The following is a 26,719-nucleotide window of genomic DNA, read 5'->3' on the forward strand; positions in this document are numbered from 1 at the left end:
AAAAGGTAGTTATTGGTGTACTAGAAGCCAGTACACTCAAAATAACATCATCATCAAACGTTGGTTTGTGTATCTCTCTCTTTCTGCTCTTTGGAATGTTTCTCTGTATCATCCTCACAATCTCGGCGGTCTTGAGTACTCGTTCCTGGTAAGTCGGTGACATGACCAGGATGTGCCGCTTGTTGGGTAAGTGTTTGCTTCATTACATCTGCATGCTTTGATGGATGCTGCAAAGTGCATGTATTCGGTTTACGCTCCACTGGAGAACTGTTTTCGTTTGAAACCGTGTTGCCATCTGAAGCTCCGCCCACAGAGCTCTGCGGTTGGCTCTTTTTAGTGACTTTGCGATCGCTTCTACCGCCTGCGTGGCTTTTCCTGTAAGCTACTGCTGAATGAGAACCATCATGTCCATCGTACAAGAGCACAAAGTCCCTCAGACTGGCTAAAGGAAGGATACGCTGCCTCAGACGACACTTGTGGAAGATTTCCAGAGTAACATCTGAAAAGGGACAGCGACAGAAAACTCAAAATGTGGGAAATGTGAGTGCCGCTTTGAACGAACGTACCTAGTGTCTCTACCACAGTGGGGGGTATGACGGCCCTCAGCACCTCACAGTTGACATGGAGAGCAGGATTACAGTTCATCTCCAGTAGCCACACCTTGATAAAGAGCAGGCATACTTAGTTGTCAAATAGCCACATGTATGGATATGTCGCCCACCTTGAAATCCTCATCCACCATGAAGTCGCAGCCAATCAGGTCAAACAATCCTAGTCTGCGGTCCAGCTTGGATTTGACGGCAAAGAAGCAGTGTCTCATGATCTGCTGCATGCGCCTCTAAAGACAGCAAGGAAGGAAGCCATCACTTATGGTAATGGTAATGGTTTTATTTCATTTGAACATGCATCAGATTACAATTGAATGCATCACATAATCAGTTCACAGTTCCACATGTCCAAAAGGAGTAGGAAGAAGCAAAGCTTATTAAATCCTACCCCTCCATCTGGTACTTTTACAATCACTAACTGTTACATTTGTTCACTTCCTGCTTTCTTAATATAATTTAAGTTTTTTCTATCTATTTAATATATAATATAGTTTAAGTTTTTTTTATTTTTTAATGTATTTATTTTTTAATTTAATTTTGAATCTTTTGAATTTTTTTTTGTCACGTACCGAAGTACAAAGTGATATGAGCATCCAATGACATAATGGGTACCATAGTAAGTGTCAATATAGTGATATATATAGCACATCATGACTGGTTCAAGACTCTTCATCCTTGTATTTAGCAAACATCAACTGCTTGTATATTTGTAATATGAGGTTTCCTTATTTCATTAGTCTAACCCTATTTTCTAGGTTCTATGTAATATTCATTTAAATATTAGTACTGTGGTTGGAGTATTTGGGATAAGGCTGATGCGTCCTCAGACAGAAATGGGCTCACTGTGTCAATTAAGCAGCAATCACTACCGTACTAATTGGCCCCCCTGAGATACGACAGCAGCAGCACTCACGGTAAAAGCACCCAGCACCCAGTCCCTTGGTAGACCCTTGGCAGCCTGAAACCGGTCGTTGACGTACACGTTGAAGCTCTCCATGGACCACACGGTGTCCTCCTTCACTTGGCTGTACCTGGGGTTCTTCTTTTGCATGTACTGCAGGAGAACAGCATGGAGACCAGAAACACATCATTTGGTCAAGGAGTCGGCAACAGATGCTAACCATGCTTTGGTGACCACACTTTGTTAGGGCGTACCTGATTGGTCAAGTGTGTTGAGAGGTTATTGGAGCTGGGGTCGTAGAGGTCACAGGTGAGTCTCACGTATCCATGGTGAAAGAACACCATGTAATTTGACGTGCAGGCGATCATCAGGTAGGAGCGCACATCAAACTTCTTCCCTTTTAAGAGCAGCGGCCTCTGGATATAACTGCACAGTAAAAGACAGAGACATTTTGTTTACTAGCGTCACATTTTAGTTGCCGTCTCTGTGTTTTGTTTGAGTCCCTGCCTTCTACCGGCATGGTTGTTTATGCCTTTTTTTTTTGCCGATGTCCTGGAGCGGGCTGGAGGTGGGAAGACTGGGCACACCTGAGGCTTTCATTTTTCCATGATAGACGGACCTGCTGGTTCCGAGCCTTAGACGCCTGCTCGTCACTCCACGCTTGTATTACTCTAAGACGTTTGCAAACCGTCTCCGGCTATAGGTTAGCCTAGCACTTCCTCAGCGTCCAGCCAGCTCTAGTTCCTGACCTCGTCATTGTTGTGAGATTTTCAGTTCTGTTTTTTTTCACCACCGCCTTATTATTATTTTTGGGGGGGGGGGGGGGGGGGGGGGGGGGACAACTCTTTGTTCTTAACAGACTCCTCAAGTTGCCAAACCACAATGCCTCATCACAAGTCAAGACAATATACCGTATTTTCTGGACTATAAGTCGCACAAGGCCAAAAATGCATAATTAGGTAGAAAAAACATACATAAGTCACACTGGAGTATAAGTCACATTTTTTGCAGGTAATTTATTTTACAAACTACTTGACCAAAACAGACATTACGTCCTCTTGGAAGGCAAGTTCTAAAAAAATAAACATGAACAGAAAAGGTGTCCAGTGTTTATGTAACATAAACAGTTTTAAGTACACTGTTTTATTTTATTTTCTTTATGGCAGTCAGAGTAGCCTCCGATTTACGCTAGTATCTAACAAGTTTCTCACTTACTCCAAATTTCTTTCTGCTGCTCGATTCCCGTTTTCAGCAGCAAATTTCACTACTTGGAGTTTGTAGTCTGCAGAATATGACCATTCTATTGGGGGGCATTTGTGTTCCATCATTCTTAGTTGGAAATGGTAATGGTTTTATTTCATTTGAACATGCATCAGATTCCAATTGAGTGCATCCCATAATCAGTTCACAGTTCCACATGTCCAAAAGGAGTAGGAAGAAGCAAAGCTTATTAAATCCTACCCCTCCATCTGGTACTTTTACAATCAGTAACTGTTACATTTGTTCACTTCCTGCTTTCCTAATATAATTTTTAAAAAAAATTACTTTATTTTATAATTTTTTATTTTATTTATTTTTCTGTTGTCTTTGTAAGCCAACATCTACTGTTTAAATATTGACTTGTTAAAGAGTAGGAGATATCGGCGCAGTCTAGAGTGCCCTCTTGTGGTGTCTGTCAAATGATATATATATACTATAATATATTAATATATTACATATACTATAATATATACTATACTTTCCGGACTATAAGTCACACTTTTTTCATGGGTTGGCTGTTCCTGCAACTTATACTCCAGAGCGACTTATAAATGAAAAAACTGTTTATGTTACATAAACACTGGACACCTTTTCTGTTCATGTTTATTTTTTGTGTAGCTGAATAACCATTGTGTTAGCATATCTTACACCTATTCAGCCTGTTCTCTATTCTTTTATTATTGTTAGAACTTGCCTTCCAAGAGGACGTAATGTCTGTTTTGGTCAAGTAGTTTGGAAAATAAATTACCCGCAAAAAATGCGACTTATACTCCAGTGCGACTTATGTATGTTTTTTCCGACCTAATGCATTTTTGGCCTTGTGCGACTTATAGTCCAGAAAATACGGTATATATATCTTCATTTATAAGTGGCTCTGGACCTTACAGCTAGGAGACCAGGGTTCAATTCCACCCTCGGCCATCTCTGTGTGGAGTTTGCATGTTCTCCCCATGCATGCGTGGGTTTTCTCCGGGTACTCCGGTTTGTCCATAGGTATGAATGTGAGTGTGAATGGTTGTTTGTCTATATGTGCCCTGTGATTGGCTGGCCACCAGTTCAGGGTGTACCCTGCCTCTCGCCGGAAGACAGCTGGGATAAGCTCCAGCGTCCCCTGTGACCCTCGTGAGGAAAAGTGGTAGAAAATGAAAGGAAAAGAAAAGACAGAAAGTGGCTCTGGAGTATAAGTCGCAGGAACAGCCAACCTATGAAAAAAAGTGCGCCTTATAGTCCGGAAAATACGGTATATATATATATAATATGATTTAGGAGCTCAGCATGTGTACTCAACTGCTGGACAACGTGAGCGTGAGGTCGGCATGGAAGCGTCTTCAATGTGTGTTGGTCTTCAATGTACTGCAGCTTCGCTTTCAAGGCAGCAATGTCCTCCAAGCTCTTCAGCAGAAAGATCCCTCTGCCCTGGTTTAGGCCAGTAGGCTTGCAGATCCACATATGACCGTACTTGTTGCTCACACCTGACCAGCACATACGCAAAATGACACATATATTGACATATATTTACACATATTTACAAGGATGGGATTCTAAAATAGTATAACATATGCCCTAAAGTTGATATAAATTGGAACGGTTCGCATCCCCAACGGTTAGCGTGTTTTGGGGGAAATTACAAAAAATGACATTACAAATTTTTCCCTCAGTTTGCATGGCTTCTCCAGTTAGTGTACAGCAGGGGTCTCAAACTCAATTTACTTGGGGGCCACTGGAGCTAGGGTCTGAGCGAGGCTGGGCCGCAGGTTTTCCCAAAAAAAACAAAAAAAACGCATTTATTAAAAACAGAAAAATATACAAACTTTTTCAGTGCTTTGGTTCCGATTTTCTACAATAAAAGCTCTGATAAAACATTCCACTGTTCTCAAATATCTTGATTTTTATTTTTGTGCACAAAATAAGATGAAAAATAAATAAACAAATCAATAAAGAAAAATCAATCAGTAATAAATAAATAAATATAATAATAATAAAATGGCAAATAATAAAAACTTAAACCACATATAGTTGGTGGGTAGACAAATGATTTTTTTCAGATTAAAATTAACAAAGCATTATTAGAGCCCTGTAGACATGACAAAACACGACTATAGTCACATTTATATTTTATTTACAACATATTGCGCAACTGCAGGGTCTTGAGACACATGCTAACTCGCAAACTAGAGAGCTAGCGACCTAAACGGTAGCCTCCAAGTTATTTCCTTTAAACTTAAATAGCCAAAACCTTACCACTTCCACACGGATAGGGAGGATAACTATTAACAGTTATTTAACCTTTAACATGAACATTAATCAAACGTAATAATTTTTTCTGGGTACATGATACCATACAGCATCCATATCAAACTTGCGCGGGCCGCACTAACATTAAACTTTCATATCAAGGCGGGGGCCTAAACTAGCGTCCTGCGGGCCACATTTGGCCAGTGGGCCACGTGTTTGAGACCCCTGGGGTACAGTATGATGCCCGTCTTGTGTTAATACTGTCTTCTTAATGTATTTGTCATAAAACATCCTTTCTTGTTAGCGTCCCATTAGCTAGCTAACAAAATGTGCCATCAGCAGCAGTTGCCTCAAACATTTTAACACATATTACACATTTTAATACGTTTTTCAATTGTAGTTTTACATGCATGAGTGTTACCATAATAATATTACCAGTAAGTCAAAGATGTACTGTAGCAGTTGAACACGAGATGATCATTTCCACCACCAATCAGGACTCGTACTAATCCTAGATGGCAATATCAGCTTGTGTAAAGGAGTGCTTGGGCACTGAATAACATCTTTGTGGGAAAGATGTCACATGGGCATACGTCCTAACCACCTCCCCTGTTAACATGTTCGCCTTTCACCTTGTTTGTGCCTCAGCCCTGCCCTCTGCTGACATCGCTATGGCAACAACATGTTCCCCTGGTGATTTTATCAGGGCCACATGGGCAGTCAAGTGCATTATTTTTCCACTCTTCTCCACCGTCATTACTGTTTGATCGAGGAGCCTAAGGGTGACGGCGTATTAAGGGATTTTTTTTCTTTTTTTTTACCTTCCTGCTGGGCAAAAAAAGCCTCTCGCTCTTCTTTTACATCCATACGGAAGGTTGTAGGAATAAAGTCCTCAAGTTTCAGCCTCCTGTACAACACATCACAGTGATAGGAGATTTCAGACAAAATGAGAAATTCATAAAAGCTGTAAAACATAACAATGGAAATGGTTTATTCCTAAATGTCGAGTCTGGCATTCAAACAGCCAAGGGAAAGGGGTGAGGCTGCGAAAGTGGAGTGCAAACTCTGCCTAGCGACAAGTGGCCGTGTAGATTATGACTTAGCCAGAAGCCTTACTATTCGCTTTTGTGCAATTATTGAGTTAAGTCTGGTTATGTGGTGTACAATACAACATAGAGTACAATATATAGTGTGACTTTCCCTTCAATAGACTATATTCATATTTTATACAGTAGTATTACGTGTGTGCTCCATCAATTTGTATTTAAGCATATTTTTTGTACTTACCAAATAGTATTATTTTGGTAATGGTAATGGTTTTATTTCATTTGAACATGCATCAGATTACAATTGAGTGCATCACATAATCAGTTCACAGTTCCACATGTCCAAAAGGAGTAGGAAGAAGCAAAGCTTATTAAATCCTACCCCTCCATCTGGTACTTTTACAATCAGTAACTGTTACATTTGTTCACTTCACTTCCATAATATAGTTTTAATTATGACCATCCAATGACATAATGTGTACCATAGTAAGTGTCAATATAGTGATATATATAGCACATCATGACTGGTTCAAGACTCTTCATCCTTGTATTTAGCAAACATCAACTGCTTGTATTGTTTCTTGAATTGGCTCATCGTTGTGCATTGTTTGAGTTCCTTACTCAATCCATTCCATAGTTTGATTCCACATACTGAAATGCTATGGCTTTTTAACGTAGTCCTAGCATAGAAGTGTTTCAAATGTAGTTCTTCCCTGAGATCATATTTCTCCTCTCTTGTAGAGAAGTATTGGATGACATTTTTAAGGAATTGGTTATTTTTAGCCTTATGCATTATTTTAGCTGTTTGAAGATGAACTATATCAGCAAGTTGAAGTATTTGTGATTTAAGAAATAAGGAGTTAGTATGTTCTCTGTAGGCGGCATTATGAATTATCCTTACTGACCTTTTTTGCAGTACATTTAGCGAGTGAAGATTTCTTTTATAGTTATTAGCCCATATTTCCACACAATAAGTAAGATATGGTAGAACCAGAGAACAATAAAGAGTGTGGAGTGATTTCTGATTGAGAACAAATTTTGCTTTTTTAATTTAGTTTAAATTTTAGTTTTACTCAAGTTAAGTGATTTTTATAGTTGAATCGAAGCTAGTTTTTACAAAAAGTGTGTGTAAAGGTTTTCAGTACATGTTATACCTGAGGAGTTGAATCAGGGCATTTAGGAGGAGAAGTGAAAAAAAATTAGAGTTAAAAATCAAGCAAGTCCAGTTGCTCTGACTCCAACGCTCATTAGGTAATTTTAATCATAATAATAATAATAATAATAATAGGAGGACGATTCTTCTGCAGACCACCCCCTCTGCCTGGGTCAACAACAACAACAAAAGAACACCACCCACTGAAAATGGCAGGGCCACCCACTATTTCATGAATAATTCTATATGACTTCTTAGTTATTTGCTATGCCATTTCCAAGCAGAAGATTGATTGATTGAACATTGATCTTTTTTTTAAAGCAAGCAGGCAGACGGTTGACCTGTGAGCTTGGCCGTGGTTGACTTTGCTGCTGACTCGCTCGTACTCCCTAAGACTGCTGAGCAGGCCGATCTTGGTGGTGAGCACCTTGTTGTTGGGGATCTGGTACACCAGTTGTTCACCTGTGAGTAACGTGGGTGGAAGAGTCCAAATCCAAAACAAAGTGAACGGTGATACCGACAATGACTCAAATTCAGCCTCTCTCACTACCTTCTCTGAAGTTGAGGTAGTTGAACGCCGATTTGGTCTCACACCACTTGAGTTTGAAGTCGTCCCTGTTCTTGTTGTAGATCCTCTTCCATCCTCTCTTTTCACAGTAGGTGCTCACTCTAGAGGGAAGAGGAATGTCATCACACCACGTAGAAGAAGCGCTCCCTCAAAGACATGCAGGATTCAGGGGACAAGAACCTGCGACTAATGGTGGATTTTGATGTATGGGCGCTTTCATGAAGCTATACTGGATGGAATTTATTGGGAGATGACGATGTGACCCAATACTTTTGATCATGTTGTGGCTCAAGCGACTGTACTCACATCTCAGCACCATTGACTCCTCCAATGAAGAAGAAAGGCCCAGCTCCTTGGATCTCCTCTTCATGTTTTTCCCTCTCCTGGTCTCTGCAGGACCACAACAGTTGGTTTCTAGGGATGGACTTATGGACTCCATCCACCGGCCGAGCACCTGACATTTTCATAAAAGCATATATATATATATACACACACATACATATACATAAATACATACATATACATATTTATACACATACATATATACATACATACATACACACACATACATACACACATACATATACACACATACACACATATATACACACACACATATACATATATATATATACACACACATACATATATATATACACACACACACATATACATACATACATATGTATATATATACACACACACACACACATCCATATTGGGGGTGTATCTCAGCCCTGAGGACGAGTCAATACACATCTCGGTGCACTGCCAGCGATTCGATACTTTAACGATAGAATTTTCTGCTGATACGATTCACCCTCAGGAAAAAACAGGAAACCTCACACACACACTCAAGAGGGGCTCCAGAAGTTCCCAAAAACGGCATAAAATGCCAGTGTTTGAATTTGGTCATTTTTGACAAAAAACGTAAGGGGTTAGTATGTCGTTTTTTTCATTTTTTTCAACTTGCTTCTAATGTACTTTTCTGGTCAAAAAACCAGGGGAAACCTCACACACGCTCAAGAGGGGCCCCAGGAGCATCCAAACATGGCATAAAATGCCAACATTTTAGTAAATAAATGCATATGTTATGTATGTATGCATGTACAAAAGCATGCACATACATACATGCATGCATGCATGAATGCTTACATGCATATTTTCATACATACGCATACATGCATAAATACATACTTTCATACATACATACATACTACATACCTGCATTCATTCATACATACGTACATGTGACACATACATACCCAAGCGTCTGCCTCGACTCTTGGTAAATCTCCTTTTGCCATTCCCAGTCTGCATTTCCTGGACCTTCACCAGTCCATCTTCTGATGTTTGTATGATATCATGAGTAGGCGATAACGATTCCTCCATGTCTTTTACACCATCTTGGGCCTCATTGCAGGCCTTCACCATGCTCTCAGATGACATTACCCTGAAGAACAAGAGGGACCTCCATGATTTGACACAGGAAAATATTTACGGAATATATTCTATATGACAAATCATAACCATGTTTGTCAATGTAAAAAAAAAAATCAGAGTCATACATCTTCTTTTGTAAATCCCTAACATATATTTAAAGTCATATAGAACTGAAATCCAATTTGAAGGAAATAAACACATACGTGTATAAAGCCATAGGTTCTTCTTTAGTGGAAATAGGTTGAGTACTTTTTGCCTCATCCTGCTAACAAACATATGATGATGAAAACATATGCTAATTCAATTCCTTTGATGCATTTGATAGTCTTTTGTGACTTGTGCTCACAACTCATGACATTTGCTTAGAAGCCATAAAATATTACTATGTATGACATTATTGTACTAGTTGCATACTGTATATACGGTAAATACAGTCTTCATACATTCATGTTATATATTGTATTTTATCCTAGACTTATTTTTTTTACAACACAAGAGCATGCATTGCTTTCTTAATTGATTTATTTTACACATTTTAATGATATAGTTTTCCTTTAGCGTTTCTGATAAACTTTACAAAATACAATAACAACACATTATATGCATGCAACAATAAAGTTATGAAAAGCTTCCTCTTTATTATTCTACTTTACTCGGCTATATTTGGAATCAAAGTGGATTTACCTGTCCCAGTGACCAACGCTTCTTCCACCATGATGAACGTTCAACCTCCTAGGCAACCAGCAAAAACCACAGACCTGAATCAAGCTGTCTGACACACTGTGGCTCAGCAACAGTAGTTAGCCCAGTAATGTGAGCCCTGGCAACAAATGCCACCTGGGGATGATTTACAATATCCAATTAGCATGCATATTTTTGGAGAAGACGAAACACACACAAACCCTTGATCTACTGACTGTGCTAACCACTCGGACACCGTACAGCTCGGTTTGTTTTTAAAACTCCATTGTTCAATTTGTCTTCATGGTAACCATCTAAATGATCTTTTATGTGTAGCCATACTGGGGGTGGGCGGGGCATAAACAGGAAGTAGGTGTGGCTTAACCAAAATGGGCGGAGCTTAAAGCTGGTCTTAAAGCTGTACACTATTGTTTATTATTCAGCTTTATGTATACATGTGTAAGTGATCCTTGAGATTTTATTCTGTATGGAGTTGGTGACTCATGCAAACATGGCAATGAACAGAATATGTAGATATAAATGTCATTAAAAAAAATCATTTTTTTGGTCAAAATGAAGTGTTTTCACTGAAACCACCCTATGTTCTACTGAAGATTTATAAAGACTCAAAAAGGCTAGAAACAAACAAATTTTGTCTGTTTTGTCAATGTTTATGTAGTCCTAATACTCAATATTCTGTGGGTCTTGAAAGTTGAGCAAATATACCCCAAACCTCTGGCAGTATGGACTCTGATTGGATGGATGGATGGATGCTTTATTCACTTTATTAATCTTTTTTTTATTCACTTTATTCATCTCCAAGAGAAATTCACAGATCCAGCAGCTTATAGATTTGGAAAACACGGGGAGCATGCAGGGTTCAAGAAAATAAGGGAATGGTACTATGTAAAATATTATAGTAAAATAAAATAATCAAATAAAATAAGGTACAAATAGCAAATACAGTAGAGCAAAAATATGAAATATATAATAGCAAAGCAAGCAAAAGAAAATGCAAAAACTTCCATCTGATGTTGTACAGCATATACATGTACATATTGATGTAGTGCAGTGGCAAGTACAAGTGAAGTGAAGTACACACTGAGAGTCCATCATGTAGATGTGTGTGTGTGTGTGTGTGTGTGTGTGTTCTAAGGTGATTATGCTGCTTTACTTATTCAACTGTGGTATTCAGAGGTACTTATTAGAGCTTCTGTTTGTTATAAATTGGCTTACAGTTAGAAGCTACCTGTCACCAGAATAATCCAAAATAATGACTTTTCTGTATCGGTTTTCAGCCATGTTAAAATAAAAATAAAAATAAAAATAAAAATAAAAATAAAAATAAAAATAAAAATAAAAATAAAAATAAAAGTAAAAATAAAAATAAAAATAAAAATAAAAATAAAAATAAAAATAAAAATAAAAATAAAAATAAAAATAAAAATAAAAATAAAAATGGCTGGCGACCAGTCTAGGGTGTACCCCGCCTTACGCCCCAAGACAGCTGGGATAGGCTCCAGCACCCCCCGCGACCCTCGTGAGGAAAAAGCGGTAGAAAATGAATGAATGAATAAAAATAAAAATAAAAATAAAAATAAAAATAAAAATAAAAATAAAAATAAAAATAAAAATAAAAATAAAAATAAAAATAAAAATAAAAATAAAAATAAAAATAAAAATAAAAATAAAAATAAAAATAAAAATAAAAATAAAAATAAAAATAAAAATAAAAATAAATGAGATGACTTTATCAGCAAACACAAGGACAGACATTAGGACCCGTGCGGCCTCCCTTGTTGGTGTTTCAACAGAGATTTGTGTGCAGCCACACCTTGATAAAGATCCGCCATTTGATAGATAGGCCGTGTTAAAGAGGAGGGCAGGTGGACAAAGAGAGTGGGCTTGGTTTACAACCTCTGCACCATCTGCCAAGAGAACACTTGTGTAAACCTACACAATATTGTATTTTCATGAAACATGTATTATTCATGACTGTTTACTTTGACTCCTGTATTCTATTATCTTATTCTATGCACTTCCCATTCACAGGTATACACTTAATAATTTTTCATTTATATACTTATATTATTATCATGTAAGAACTTTTCATGGATCAATTTATATTACCGCCTATTCATCTTTGAAGAGTGAAAAACTATCAGAAATAGCTGGAAATTAAATAATAATCTGCTTCCTGCAGTCACTGTGTGTGACCAGCCAATCACAGAGCGTGAAGAGTGAATACAAAATGAGCATTTTCCTTAAACACGGATACAGAAAATGATGAAATGTACTTGTTTCATACTCGTATCTGGCTTTTAAAAATGCGTGATCCCTAATTATGCAGGCATTCCTCTTTTATCTCGACCACGATAAGTGAATTTCCTGGAAGTATGATTAATAAACAGAATATTTTTGTAGTTAGAGCATAGAAAACCTGTTTATGACATTCTAAATACAATTGTTACCATTATTAGAGCCCTCTAGAAATAAAATAACACCCCCCAAGTCACTTTCTTGGTGTTCTGACATTCGGTTGTGATGGAACTAGACACGGGAAGACCAGAAAGCAGCACATTACGATCATCAAGGCGAGACGTGACAAATGCATGGACTAGGTTCTCCGTGTCAGCAGTTCATAGAACCTTCATTCAAGACCTTCATTGTGAGTGATGAAGCTTTTGTTTGGGGGAAAAAAAGGTGTCAATGTGTGTATCCTTGGAGGTTGACCCATTCCCACGTCATATCAAGTGCATCAGGAAGTACTAGCCAATTACAAGACGCCGCCTGCAGCAATGGTGTCCCTACACAACCTACTATTATTTCCAGGGGTCCACCTTGTCAACGTGTTATATAGTCGAGGGAATGGAGTTAAGTTACCAACTAAAGAGAGGCGTGTCTCAATAGGCTCTCTCTATACGAGTACAATAGACACAGGATTGGTTGTATTCCCAGGCCCACACCCACTGGTGATAAATGTTAGGATGGAAAGACAGCCTTCCGAGACATCACATATCAATGTTTCTGATGTAAGAACACTTCCATGGTGTGACCACCTCAACCTTGTCAGCAATTTGTCCACTGGTGTTTGTCACCTCTGGAAATAAGGCAAATAATTTAATGTACAGTATCTTCTTCTATTGCTGTTTTTTTTCTTTATTTTAGTCAGGAACTGATATTTTCCTGAAACTTGTATGTTCTACTACTGATTACTATTCATTCATTTATTTTCTACCGCTTTTCCTCACGAGGGTCGCGGGGGTTGCTGGCGCCTATCCCAGCTGTCTTCGGGCGTGAGGTGGGGTAGTTTTCAAATTAACCCACTCATTCAACCACAGCCTTTTTTCAATAGAGTTTCACGGAAATATTAGTTCCAAACTAAAAAAAAAAAAAAAAAACAGCCTTTTGTCAAAAGACAGTTTAAAGTTCATTCATTCATTTTCTACCGCTGGAGCCTATCCCAGCTGTCTTCGGGCGAGAGGCGGGGTACACCCTGGACTGGTCGTCAGCCAATCACAGGGCACATATAGACAAACAACCATTCACACTCACATTCATACCTATGGACAATTTGGAATCGCCAATTAACCTAGCATGTTTTTGGAATGTGGGAGGAAACCGGAGTACCCGGAGAAAACCCATGCATGCACGGGGAGAACATGCAAACTCCACACAGAGATGGCCGAGGGTGGAATTGAACCCTGGTCTCCGAGCTGCTAACCACACGACAACCATGCCACCCTGCTGATTACAAAAAAATGGAAAAGGAAAACAAACTTTTTTTGGTAGGTTCGATGTTTATATAGCCGTAGAAAAATCAGTCCAAATCGTTATTGACGGGGGTCGTCTTTCGAAAAACGGCTAGGATTGAACAAGTCAAAAATATTTTTCCCGAGTGCAACAAATGACAAGATGATAGCCTACATATATAGTATATGTACAGTACATGTATATATGATGTATGAAGGGTCTTACCCGTGTACTCTGCTCTCCATCCTCAGCCGGTAGACCACAGCAGGAATCTGGTCTGTCTGCTCCGAGCAAGCATGCACAGACCAGCTCAGGAATCCTCTGCAGGCTCCTCCAGTCTGGAATGTCATCCAGCGATGTGATGTCACACATTCATGGTTCGCTTCATTATTTTGGAAATATAAAATTGTGTTTGGAAAATAAAAATGAATTGAAAGAGATACAGCACACTTTGCAATTTTTGTGCCCGGTGCAGCGCAGCGCAACGCACCCACGCCTCCATCCCTCTGTTGTTACCATGTTGTATTGTGGCGTTAAACCGAGTTCCAGCACCAGTACTGGACACTATTTGTCTCATGTTCTTCATTCATGGAAGGTGACAACGTGAAGAAGTAGAACTCTTCACTCATCTTTCTTTACTCCTCGCTCCAAAAATGTGTTGCCATGGTTACAAGTACAATACTTCTTGTCAAAGACCCAAGATTAAATGAACACAAACAACTTGTAAAAGTATGAAAAGTACACAGCCTAATGTTATCACTCAAGCGAGTATACTATGATTGTTTTCACATATTTATATTTAATTGTTATTATATTTCATTTAAATACAATGTAAAAAATGCAATACATTTTAATTAAAGGTCAGCAAATGGTGATACAAAAACCAGTTTCTCCTCATTCATCCACGGAAGCCTGATGATTCATGGATGGATGAAGACATGCCAGAAGATCAGTGCCTGAGGCCTACGTTTGTGTTGCAAATGATAAATCAAGGCAGCATATATCCCAAGGGTCTCAAACTCAATTTACTTGGGGGCCACTGGAGCTAGGATCTGGGTGAGACTGGGCCGCATCAGGTTTTCCAAAAAAAACAAAAAAAAAAAAAACGCATTTATTAAAAACAGAAAAATGAATAAACTTTGGTTTCGATTTTCTACAAGAAAAGCTCTGAAAAATATCTTACTTTTTATTTTTCTACACAAAATAAGATGAAAAATAAATAAACAAATCAAGAATAAAGAAAATCAATCAATCAGTAATAAATAAATAAATATAATAATAAAACGGCAAATAATAAAAACTTAAGAAACCACATATAGTTGGTGGGTAGACAAATGATTTTTTTCAGATTAAAATTAACAAAGCATTAATAGAGCCCTGTAGACATGACAAAACACGACTATAGTCACATTTATACTTTTTTTTATTTACAACATATTGCGCAACTGCAGGGTCTTGAGACACATGCTAACTTGCAAACTAGAGAGCTAGCGACCTAAACAGTAGCCTTCAAGTTATTTCCTTTAAACTTAAATAGCCAAAAACTTACCACTTCCACACGGATAGGGAGGATAACTATTAACAGTTATTTAACCTTTAACATGAACATTAATCAAACGCAATAATTTTTTCTGGGTACATGATACCATACAGCATCCATATCAAACTTGCGCGGGCCGCACTAACATTAAACTTTCATATCAAGGCGGGGGCCTCAAACTAGTGTCCTGCGGGCCACATTTGGACCGCGGGCCGCGTGTTTGAAACCCCTGATATATCCAGTTAACTGAAGCCTAATCAGGCCAGCAGCCACGCTATTGGCTGCTGTATATGTGTGTGTTGAATGCTGCGAGGGAGAAACATACTTCCTGTCGTCCTGTCACTAGAATGTTTGGATTTCAGCCTGCAAAAAGCAGTGAGAACACACCTTGTGCCCCTCTCCGACTAGCCCACAGTGGGACACAACAATGAGGGCTTAGCTGCTGTGGATGGGGTGGGATTGCACCGTTTTAAAAAGAAGCTCTGTTCAGCGGTAACCTGATCCACACCTTTACTGGGGCTCGGCATTCCGCTCTCACTGGAGGAAGAGTTAGCAAAAAAAAAAGGAGCAACAAGATGGGAACAGACTGAGACTTTAGTGGTGGGTAAAAAGAAAAGAACCAAAAGACACGTTTCATGTGAATCCCATTTTATTTATTGGATGGTTTCTTTCATGTTACACAATGTCAACAACCATGTGCACATACCTGCATGAAAACGACGACATTCCCAGTGGAGCGGAGTTAAACTTTGGCTCAAGTCACATGGAAGAATAGGCATCACTTCTTCCAGTGCAAAGGTCATAGTTCCTGAGCCACCACTACAGGTATGCTAATGTGCACTAGTGGACGCACGAGAGCAAGAGAGCGGAAGTAAGACAGCGGAAGGCAATGCCATTTAATGGACGGCATTACCAGACAGTATTAGACTCCAATCATTACATCTAACCATGTCTGGTAAGACGCCAATCAACAGGCTGGAAGTAGGACCTCTGACCTTTCACCTGTGCAGAGAAGACGGAGAGGAAGTGCAGAAGAAACCAGTTGGAATAATGAGATGTATTAAAACTGTGCTAACATGTGTTAATCAAATAAACCCCCTCAACTTCCTGTCTGTGTTCGTCACGTAAAGAAAGGCAGGAACTGAAGGCAAAAAGAGACATTTCGTGTTTTTTGAGGCTTGGCTAATAGAGCCGCGTAGGTAAATAAAGGTGCGGCTCAGTGTTTAGTATGAGGGGTAATTCTCCCTCCTTCCACAAACACAGGCTTTCTGCTCGCTTCACATCTATGAAATGCATTGCAAATGGAGATAAGGACACGTTCACATGTTTATTGTTACAGTATATCAATATTTTACACCTAAACTGACCTGAGGGGGGACTTAGCAAAAGAGACCAGCTCACGTGTCACATTGAGGATGTAACCACGCCGCTGAGGCTACAGTCGTTGCACCGTATCACTGCCACGCCACACAAAGACCGGCGCCTTGCACGACCGGTGGAACCGTCAACGTACGACTATTCTTTACGTGGGTGGGGTAAAGAACAGGACCAGGGCCGTTTACATGACACTCCTTATTACCGAAAACTGCTTTAAAGTCTTCAAGTGTTTATTCAGTCTGGGCACGTCGCAACAGTTATGGCGGCATTATTATTGCCACAAACTACCAAAAATGTATTTATGTCTTGCATAAAATAAAAAATGTGGTTTTTGGACAGTGATGTTTTAAGTGTTATGACATTGCTAACTACTAGCCTAGCATGCACATTATAGTTGTTTATGCAGTTCAGTGGGGACGCGCTTTATTATTATTTTATTTTTTTCTTTTTATTATTATTATTTTCTGTCTTCATTCATGTATCACATAAATAATGTCCTATAAAAACCACCTAAGTCCATATTTTGTGACTTTCCTTTTCATTTTTATCCATAAACAACAAAATGTTTAGTGTTTTTAGAGTAAAAAAAAAAGTAAAACCTGAAAAAATGTGGAAATGCATGTTTTTTTAAATTGGTTTTGGAACGTGACACTATACATGGGTTTTTTGTTTTTTTTTAATCTGTAATATTCACATATCTCTTAAATTCCATCCAATAAAAAGCAATTACCCCCCTCCAAAATCACAAAAAATATGTGTTGTCATGTTTTGGATGAACAGAAACAACATATGCTTTATGTTAAAAAGCAATATATGCCAATGGAGACCAATTTAAAAGGATATTAACAGTACATGAATTACAGTGTTTCCAATTGTTTCTGCATGTCAGGATAAGGACAATCGTTTGTTGTAAACATGACCGTTCTCATTTCCTACAACGTAAAGAAGCCATTCCATTTTGATGCTACCTTCACCGACAACCTTACTCGAGATCCCTAGAGTCAGTGTGCATTTTTATGCATTTGTGCCACCCCTCGCAGGTCTCAGGTCACCCAGAAAACATCGTTACCAGACAGTGTTAGAACAACAGTAGTAGAATCCAGCACTGTCAGGTAAGATGGATCCTGAGAGCCATCTTTCCGGTGTTGGCTGCTAAAACACTACAGACGCTAACACTGTTGCTCATAGATGACTATCATCATCATTACCAGGCAGTATTAGAAAAAGATATGTAGTCCAATGCTGCCTCGTAAGATGGAGATGATCACCCAAAGTATACTCACAAAGCCTTGATCCGTAACGCTCCATTAAATAAAAACTGCATTAAAGGGCCGGTACGTCAAACTCTACATGTTATGTTGTGGTTGTTTTGGGTTTTTTTAACATGAACTGGTTGTCGCGGAACACTGGGCCACAAAAGTTGTTAATGATTGCCCAAACCTGTTCTGACTAGTCTAAAGCTACGGCACGGCAACCACGAGAGGAAGAGCTGCCTTTTCACACAATACGTGGTAGTTACCAATTTCAGGCGCCACATAGTTAAAAGTACGTCAGCCTCTGACGAGCTGGTCATTGTTGTTGCTCAATCACCCGCTCAGGTGTATTGGATTTCTTTAAAAAAAACACGCCAACTTTGGGTTAAAGTCATCTGACATTTAAAGATGAACTACGTTTGGTGGGGTATTTTTCCGTTAGCGGACCTCTAAGGCTGTCGTCTTTGTGTTTGTGGAGTGATGAAAGGCTGATGGAATGTTGCTCGGCTCGACCTGAGCCAGCACCGTGTGTGCAGAAGGTCACTGAAATGGCGCTCTTTTAGTGAATGACGTGGGTCCTTCACAGGTGCACGGTGCCAAACGCTCTGGAAGAAGGCGTTACTCTCTCAGTGAAAAAAAAGAACACGGCGCCGAAATTAGATTTAGATGACTAATCAATGGGGATTTCCACTAAGATTAGTTTTACGACAATTATTTACTATTTGCATTTTTTTTCAGCACAGAAAAAGTGTTATTTATATGATTGATAAGAGAAGGCTGGTTTCCTGAGGCAAAAGTAGAGCAGAAGAGGGGGGGGGGGCGGAAGGTCAGGGAAAGAAGGAAAATGGAGACTGAACCTGTAATCTTACCGTCATGAAAGGTACCCCAAGGAAAGAATGCAATCAAACCAAAGAAAGTGGCAATGATTGGAAGCCGGATGGGGGGCTGAAAAAGAAAGAGAAGAAAGAAGTTGAATTTCCAGCCCGCCGCCCGAGAACACCCCCCGTCTTCCTCGCGGCCAGTCAGTCAGGCTCCATGAAATGAGAAAGCCAAGAAGACCTGCTCTCCCAGACTTTATTTAGTTAATCATCAGCATTACAAACCACCGCCACAGGCCCTCTGACGACAAAAAGAGGGAGACGGAAGAAAGAAAAAGTGGAAGCCAAAGTTTAGAGCAGTTTTAGAGCAGTACCTGTGGAAGTGGAACACCTTTCCAACAAAAGAGTCCGCCCTCATCCATTTACTTCCCTTCACCGTGTCCTCAATTTGCTCACATACTTCCTCTTCTTGCTGCCCGTTATTATTAAAAAAAAAGTGCGTCCGATTGTATAAGACAGAGCTCCGCTGGGGGGGGTGGGAGTCTTAACCACTGGTGTCTGCCCACGCTTTTAGCCTGCTGGAAGTGAGGCGTGATCAGGTAACTCTGCCCCCTGTGCTGGAATGTGACTCCACTGTGAAGTGAACAACCTGATAGGTAAACTGGCCTAGCCCTTAATCAATAGTTGCTGGCTTTGTGGGGGAAACAATGGGAGAGAAACCCAAAACTTTGCTTAAGTGTGGACTTTATCCGGGCACCACCTTCCCGGGCTCCACACAACCCGGAAATCACGTATGAGCATCTTATTTAAATGGTGCTTTGCATCCCAAATGCAAAATAGAAGATTAATATCTGTCTTGTTACTATATCGATATTCACTTTCATAATTGTATACTCCTGTAATCTCTATTCTACTGTTTGTTTTTCTAAATGGTCAATTATATTATTTAATTATAGTTGAAAAATAATTAATTCAAAATTTAATGCAATACAATGGGTTTAGCATAGCATATAGCATCATGTATTTGTGGGGTGCCCATGAAAACTGCAGCTTTAAAGCCTAAACCTGTGTTAAGGACTACAGTACAACTACTACAAATAATGCTAAGCTAGCCTAAAACATCCTTAAGCTAAAGTTCTCTTTACTTCCTGCCTTGTGCAGCTGATGTGACCTGCAGCTTTTCAGGTGTTCGAAAGAAAAGAAGAAATGTCTCTCTCCCTTATCCACCAATCACAATCCTCCACCTCATTCCGCAGCCTCCGTTGTACTGTGTACTGTGTACTGTGTACTGTGTACTGTGTACTGTACATTGACATTTTCCCTCCAATTTCCTACCCCACACTTCCTCAGTACTCATGGGAATAAATATAACACTAACTACTGTATAACCTGCCTAGTAATGGGAATTCTAACCCTACACTTTGTTTCAACTCAAACCTTCCAGGCAAAAAAAAGGGATGAGCAGACATTTTAAGCCCAGCAGACAGCCACTTCCTTTCTTTTTCTTTACACAAAATGTATGAAATAGCCGCTGTTATGACCAAGATTTCTTTTAAAAGCAGCTAAGAAACTCAGTAAGATGACCTGAAAAGATAAGTTGAGCAGGTTGCAGGGTAAAAGTTGCATAATGAGTTATATAATAACATCGGATCCCCTAGCATGCTAAGGCTGAATGTCCTTTGTTTTGAGGTCATCGATAAAACTGTTTCATACCGTCAATTTAGCCGGACGTCTCCTCGTGTTGAGCGTCGTAAGTTCTAAGAGAAGTAGTCAGCGTCTGTCTTCGTGTCCTTTGACAAGTCTGGCAGTTTGCCTTTGCCTGCCCCAACTGGTCTATCCAGTTTAGGAATGATCGTTGGCTTCTATTGTTTCCTCATCTTTCTTTCCGCTCAAACGAATCTGGAATTTGATACGCATTATTTTCGCTTCCCCTTCGAAACTACCGCAAAGCGTCCTATATCAGCACACAATTGTGCGATCGTTTTTTCCCACACGTTGCATGATCTTAGCCGACTAACAAATGTCCATAAAGTTTTGAACGACGGCGTCGCCGAGCAACAGGTTCTGACCGCAGGCTCAGCGTCTCAAGAGAGGACAAAGAAGATATGACGTTGGTGGATTTACCCAGCCTTTCCCAGGTGTGGTCACCCAGATGGAAACCCAAGACAAGAGGCATCATTGTGTTGGGGCTCTTGACGCCTCCTTGGCTAGTCCTCGTCTTTGCTGCTCGTGCTGAAGGACACTGGCGTGGCGCTTAGGAAGGAGGAAGATGCCAATCCTTTTCCGGTAGACCTGAGAGGAAGAACCGAACCCGGAAGAAAAGCGTATCAGGTGTCTTTCCCGCCGCCGAAAGCCGAAGACCTTTCTTTCCGAGGGTTCTCTTCAGTGGTGTTAAACTGTTAAGCTCCTCAAGAAGACAGAGGCAGAATTTGTAAAGGGCTTGGTTTACATGTAGTCCAACTCCCCCGCCGCCCCCCCGCCCCCACAGGTGTAATTTTCAGGTTCCAGCCAATCTCTTTGGCCCCAGGCGCTTACAGGTGTGTCCCTTGCAATGTCTTCAGCCAATAGCAGCTGCGACGAGACCTCCCCCCACTGCGCCCTCCGGTTCGCTACCCTAGTACCGCCCCACCCTCCGCCCCTGCTGGCCCCCAGGTACCTTGTTGTGTTTTTTTTTTTTTTATGATGTCAGCTCAAGCTTCTGTGGGAACAACCTGCTCTATCCCAAACACACACAAAAGATGGACATCCCAACTGACAGGCATCCTGAGGGCCATATAATTCTATGAGGTTTCACATGGATAAGCTCTGCTCCATAAGTCCGCCACAACCTGAAATACCTGCCCTTTGCTCTCATGCCTTGCCTCCGTCTCCCTTTGTGTCCACACGCCTTTCTTGTCCCAACAATAACCCCAGTGGGAACGACAGGTGAGCAAAGTGCAGGTGACTAAAACGTGAGAAAGAGAGACACGCATTTTGGGTCAGTTTGAGCACCCAGAGGTGGAGGAGCGCCAACAAAAGGTCGTGGGGGAGGGGGCTCTCGGGCCCCCAGGGGCAAACAGAGGACTCATCCAAAACCCGACCGAGGTTTGGTTGGATGCCGGGCCAGGCAGCCACTTTCGGTCTTGAGGTGTAATTGTCAGGATTATTCTCTGAACAATGAGCACAATACCAGAACCATATCCTGTTTCATCAAGGGGTGTGGTCCAAGTTGCAGCGGCACTATGAGGGTGGAAGCAGGTGATTGCCTGTATGCCGTAAAACAAACAGCTCCAACACTGACGCAAAACTACAGTTGATATTAATCAATCATATGGACAATGGCGGCGGACGCAATGCTGTGCAAATTGAGCTCATTCATGCTGCCTGCTAACGTTTTATCAGTGACATCAGAGTTTAGTGTATTGTGTTCAACAGTGTCAACAAAAGGCTGATTTAATGAACATTAAATCAACTGGTAATGTTTATTAAAAGTTTTCTACAGAATGATAAGTAACTGATTTGTTTTTTTGTCTTTTAGTTTAGTGTACTGCTTTGCACCAAAAGCTTTGCTTTGTTTGGGTTTCTCATTTGCATTGCAAATGAGGTCTGGGGGGTGGGGGGGGGTTGTCGCACAGGAGACTGACCTCACCTTATTTGGATACTGATGGCTATCTGACCAGCCGGTCACGCAAGGCAGGATGCGAGGACAGTCCTTCAGCAGGTCAGAAGCAACAAACTCAAATGTAACACAAAGACGCAGATCCCGTCGTTCTGCTTAGATTCATTTGCGACCTCTGTAAAAGTAAAGTTCATGAATTTAATGATTTTATTGTATAATGCTAGAATAAAATAAATTATAGAATAGAATAAAGCAGGAAGTGAACAAATGTAACAGTTACTGATTGTAAAAGTACCAGATGGAGGGGTAGGATTTAATAAGCTTTGCTTCTTCCTACTCCTTTTGGACATGTGGAACTGTGAACTGATTATGTGATGCACTCAATTGGAATCTGATGCATGTGCAAATGAAATTAAACCATTACCATTACCAAATGACGTACAGTAGCAACGTTTGCTGTGCAGTTGGTTAAGAATAACCAATAATGCTCAACATTGGCTTTTTACCGATATCAGATATACCGATACCATCCAGCACTTCATTACCGATAGCGATCAATAGCGGTATTGGCAGTCAGCTTGTGTAATGAACACATTTGGCTTCTTTTACTGTGATGCCATTATGCATTTCACAGGTAAACCGTTTCTACATAGTACGTTAAATACTGTAATATGCAATACAACTTACAGAAAAAGTGCCATATTTACTTGAAATATTTTGATTTATCAAAATACTATTTATTTAAGTGTGTTGAAAAGGAATCAAAGTATTTGATTGGAGCAGGTTGGATGCGTGCTGATCGTCATATACAAGTATATATTCAGCTGTCCTAAATAATGTATATTGATCCGTCCATGACCTCTGAACAGTCAGTGGCGAGTAGTAGTAACCTTCCTGTGGGCTTTCCCAAATGAGCTGCCATATTTTTTAATATGCAGGATCTGCCCACTGAGGGCTCTCTGTTGTTTTATCCACCTGTCGCCCTCAGAGGACTGCAGGATAATTACAGATATTTACATAGGCTTAGTGGAAATGGAGGACTTTGCACAGGTGTGATGTTTAAAAGGCCTTCATTACACTGATGAGCACGTTCGTCTCCAGACAATCAGTCAACAAGCAGGAAAAACACTTGTGTACAGAAGACCATATGAATATATAGTATGTCATATCACAGGTTGGACATTTTATTCTGAGCAGTGAGCATCATGTCTGATTCCAGTGATAGAGAATCACCAAGGGAGCGGAGGTAACAAAGCGGTCTAGCAGCCTCGGCCCTGCCCTGACATGCCTTCTGCCACCAGCCATCGTCTAATTGGCCCCTAAGGATTTGGACACTCTGTGCTGTGTGTGTGTGGTGTGTGTGTGTGTGTGTGTGTGGTGCGGCCCTGTGCTACTATCACGAGTGAAGGAGTTGCCATAGAAAAACAGAGTGAAACATAATTATTGCTGCATCTTATTCAGCAGCACACCTGTTTGACTCCAAAAGGATGGTTTTGTGGCAAGGTACTATCTATGCTGCACTAAAAATAGGGTTGTCAAACTATTTAAAATGTTAATCAGATTAATCATAGTTTTCAAATTAACCCACTCATTCAAACACAGCCTTTTTTCAAAAGAGTTTCATGGAAATATTAGTTCCAAACTAAAAAAAAAAACAACAAAAAATCAGCTTTTTGTCAAAAGACAGTTTAAAGTTCATTCATTCATTCATTTTCTACTGCTTAACCTCACGAGGGTCGCGAAGATTGCTGGAGCCTATTCCATTGGTCGCCAGCCAATCACAGGGCACATATAGACAAACAACCATTCACACTCGCATTCATACCTATGGACAATTTGGAGTGGCCAATTAACCTAGCATGTTTTTGGAATGTGGGAGGAAACCGGAGTACCCGGAGAAAACCCACGCATGCACAGGGAGAACATGCAAACTCCACACAGAGATGGCCGAGGGTGGAATTGAACCCAGGTCTCCTGGCTGTGAGGTCGGCACGCTAACCACACAACCACCGTGCAGCCCAGTTTAAAGTTTTTCAACAAAAAAAGACTACTCAAGACATCTCTCAAATGCTAAGTAGCATTAGCATTTTAGCATTGTTTACAGCATCAGTAACATGTAATGTGGTCATTACACATTTATTGCGGGACTACTAGTGGTAGAGCCACTGATTTTGGTGGGAAATGGCTATTAGCAAATCTGCTCCCTGAATGCACACTCTATAATGCTACACAGACAAGCGCTTTTGCTCCATGACTTACACAAAATAAACACAGTTAGCACACGTCTTTAGGAATTGCAAACAAATGTGGCTTTCCCGTACAAGCAATTGCTTGCAAGTAGACCGAGGAGTAGCGCTTGGGGGAGGCAGAGAGCTAATCTGGCTTGCAGCCATGCCCATGTAAGGAAGTCTGATCCTTTGTGACATCACAAAGGGGCAGTTTTACTATGTCTTTTGAAACCGAGCGTTTTGAGCCACCCCGAACCTCATTGTCTGAAATCATTATCCTTTAACACAAGAATACTACATTCTAACAACAGAAAAGGTATAATAGGTCAACTTTAATTGTTTTACAGGGTTAAATTCAACATGGATTCAGAATTCAGCATTAAAACGGGAACAAAGACAACGCATTACTTATTACAGTCACTCAGACAAACCGTCAGCAACCCACACTCTTGAAAGAGCTGCCGGCCCGTCTCAAGTTTCACTCATTCACAGGCGAGACTGCTGCTGTTTGTTAGGGAAATATGTGTAAATGGTGTCCAAAGGTCATCATTCATTGTGCCAAAATATAAACAGCATGACAATTTTGCCTGTTTATACATGTTATTGTTATTATAATGCATTATACCTAATACTTTTAGTGTTGTAAGGCTTTTAAAAAGGTTTGTGTGTATGTGTTCAGTCTGAAGGCATTGTTAAGCGCTGTGATGGTGTACCATCTCCAAACACACCTGCCTGCCAGGCTGGCTCCTCCAAAAGGCTTCCCTTTGGGTGCATGTAATTAGCTCACAGCGTAATGTGTTTACTGAAGCACAAGAAGGTACGCATAACAATGACTTAGTCATCGTGGATTCATCCAATCATAAAATTGGAAGTAGTTTTAACCACCAATGGCAATGATGTTCTTAAGTTCCTAACATGAGGTTTATTCATGTTCCTGATGGTTTCTGTTTGTCAGCATGTCACTAATAATGTAATGTTCCTTTCTTGTACACCATGACAGCCTTTGTCATGTTTTTAATGTAAGCGTGACATCCTCATTTTTGCTAAAAAGGATGTATGGCTGACATAAGTGTGCTAAAATATTACACCCCTCTCAATACGTTGCAGTATGCACAGAAAATAATTGAGAAACACTATGAGGTAATAACTCTAAAAGCAATCTTCACTCACTAAATGTACTGCAAAAAAGGTCAGTAAGGATAATTCATAATGCCGCCTACAGAGAACATACTAACTCCTTATTTCTAAAATCACAAATACTTCAACTTGCTGATATAGTTCATCTTCAAACAGCTAAAATAATGCATAAGGCTAAATAAAAAATAACCAATTACCTAAAAATGTCATCCAATACTTCTCTACAAGAGAGGAGAAATATGATCTCAGGGAAGAACTACATTTGAAACACTTATATGCTAGGACTATGTTAAAAAGCCATAGCATTTCAGTATGTGGAATCAAACTATGGAATGGATTGAGTAAGGACCTCAAACAATGCACAACGATGAGCCAATTCAAGAAACAATACAAGCAGTTAATGTTTGCTAAATACAAGGATGAAGAGTCTTGAACCAGTCATGATGTGCTATATATATCACTATATTGACACTTACTATGGTACCCATTATGTCATTGGATGGTCATATCACCTTGTACTTCGGTACGAGGTACATTATTTAAAAAAAAAAAAAAAAAACAACCTTAAACTGTATTATGGAAAGCAGGAAGTGAACAAATGTAACAGTTACTGATTGTAAAAGTACCAGATGGAGGGGTAGGATTTAATAAGCTTTGCTTCTTCCTACTCCTTTTGGACATGTGGAACTGTGAACTGATTATGGGATGCACTCAATTGCAATCTGATGCATGTTCAAATTAAATAAAATCATTACCAAACACTGCTTTACAACAATTTTATCTGTATTGGTTGATATCGGAATCGGAAATTGAGAGTTGGACAATATCGGCATATCATTTATCGGCAAAAAAGCCAATATTGGACATCCCTAGTTTTAAACTTTAAAAAAATGTGAACGACGCATCTGCAAAAAGATTCACATTCATATCATGCATCTGTCATTTATAGTCAAGTTTAATATTTACTATTAATACAGGTTACCATAAATTCCATACTGTAAAACAGGCAGGGCTGCAGGGTAACAGCAGGTCCCACTAATGATACAGGATGTGTTTGTGGTTGAATGCTCTCTGGAATTGGGGGTGCGTTTTTTTCAGATGAAGACACAGCCAGGAAGTG

At 40.0% G+C, this 26,719-nt stretch overlaps 1 protein-coding gene across 1 annotated transcript; it reads right to left on the reverse strand.

Moving 5' to 3' along the window:
• Window positions 1-51: 51 nt before the first annotated feature.
• Window positions 52-10,229, reverse strand: ttll10 (tubulin tyrosine ligase-like family, member 10). The gene is made up of 12 exons (XM_058085247.1): window positions 9,899-10,229; window positions 9,037-9,224; window positions 8,078-8,225; window positions 7,754-7,872; window positions 7,545-7,665; window positions 5,826-5,911; window positions 4,058-4,241; window positions 1,764-1,935; window positions 1,522-1,662; window positions 722-838; window positions 567-660; window positions 52-499 (listed from the first exon to the last, which is right to left on the reverse strand). Exons 2-12 carry the CDS (start codon window positions 9,218-9,220, stop codon window positions 54-56), a joined length of 1,812 nt encoding a protein of 603 aa, XP_057941230.1. The 5' UTR covers window positions 9,221-9,224; window positions 9,899-10,229; the 3' UTR covers window positions 52-53.
• Between the last annotated feature and the right edge of the window lie 16,490 nt (window positions 10,230-26,719).

The sequence above is a fragment of the Doryrhamphus excisus genome, chromosome 10 (genome assembly GCF_030265055.1).
Source record: "Doryrhamphus excisus isolate RoL2022-K1 chromosome 10, RoL_Dexc_1.0, whole genome shotgun sequence".
Taxonomy (NCBI): domain Eukaryota; kingdom Metazoa; phylum Chordata; class Actinopteri; order Syngnathiformes; family Syngnathidae; genus Doryrhamphus; species Doryrhamphus excisus.

Bases quoted from the DNA above. Each gene is read 5' to 3' on its own strand.
- ttll10 (XM_058085247.1), bottom strand. From the start codon at position 9,220: ATGTCATCTGAGAGCATGGTGAAGGCCTGCAATGAGGCCCAAGATGGT. The intron at 7,666-7,753 runs GTAGTGAGAGAG...CGTTACTCACAG, and splicing joins CTACCTCAACTTCAGAGAAG to GTGAACAACTGGTGTACCAG. The intron at 1,936-4,057 runs GTTGAGTACACA...TTTACTGTGCAG, and splicing joins CACGCTCACGTTGTCCAGCA to TTATATCCAGAGGCCGCTGC.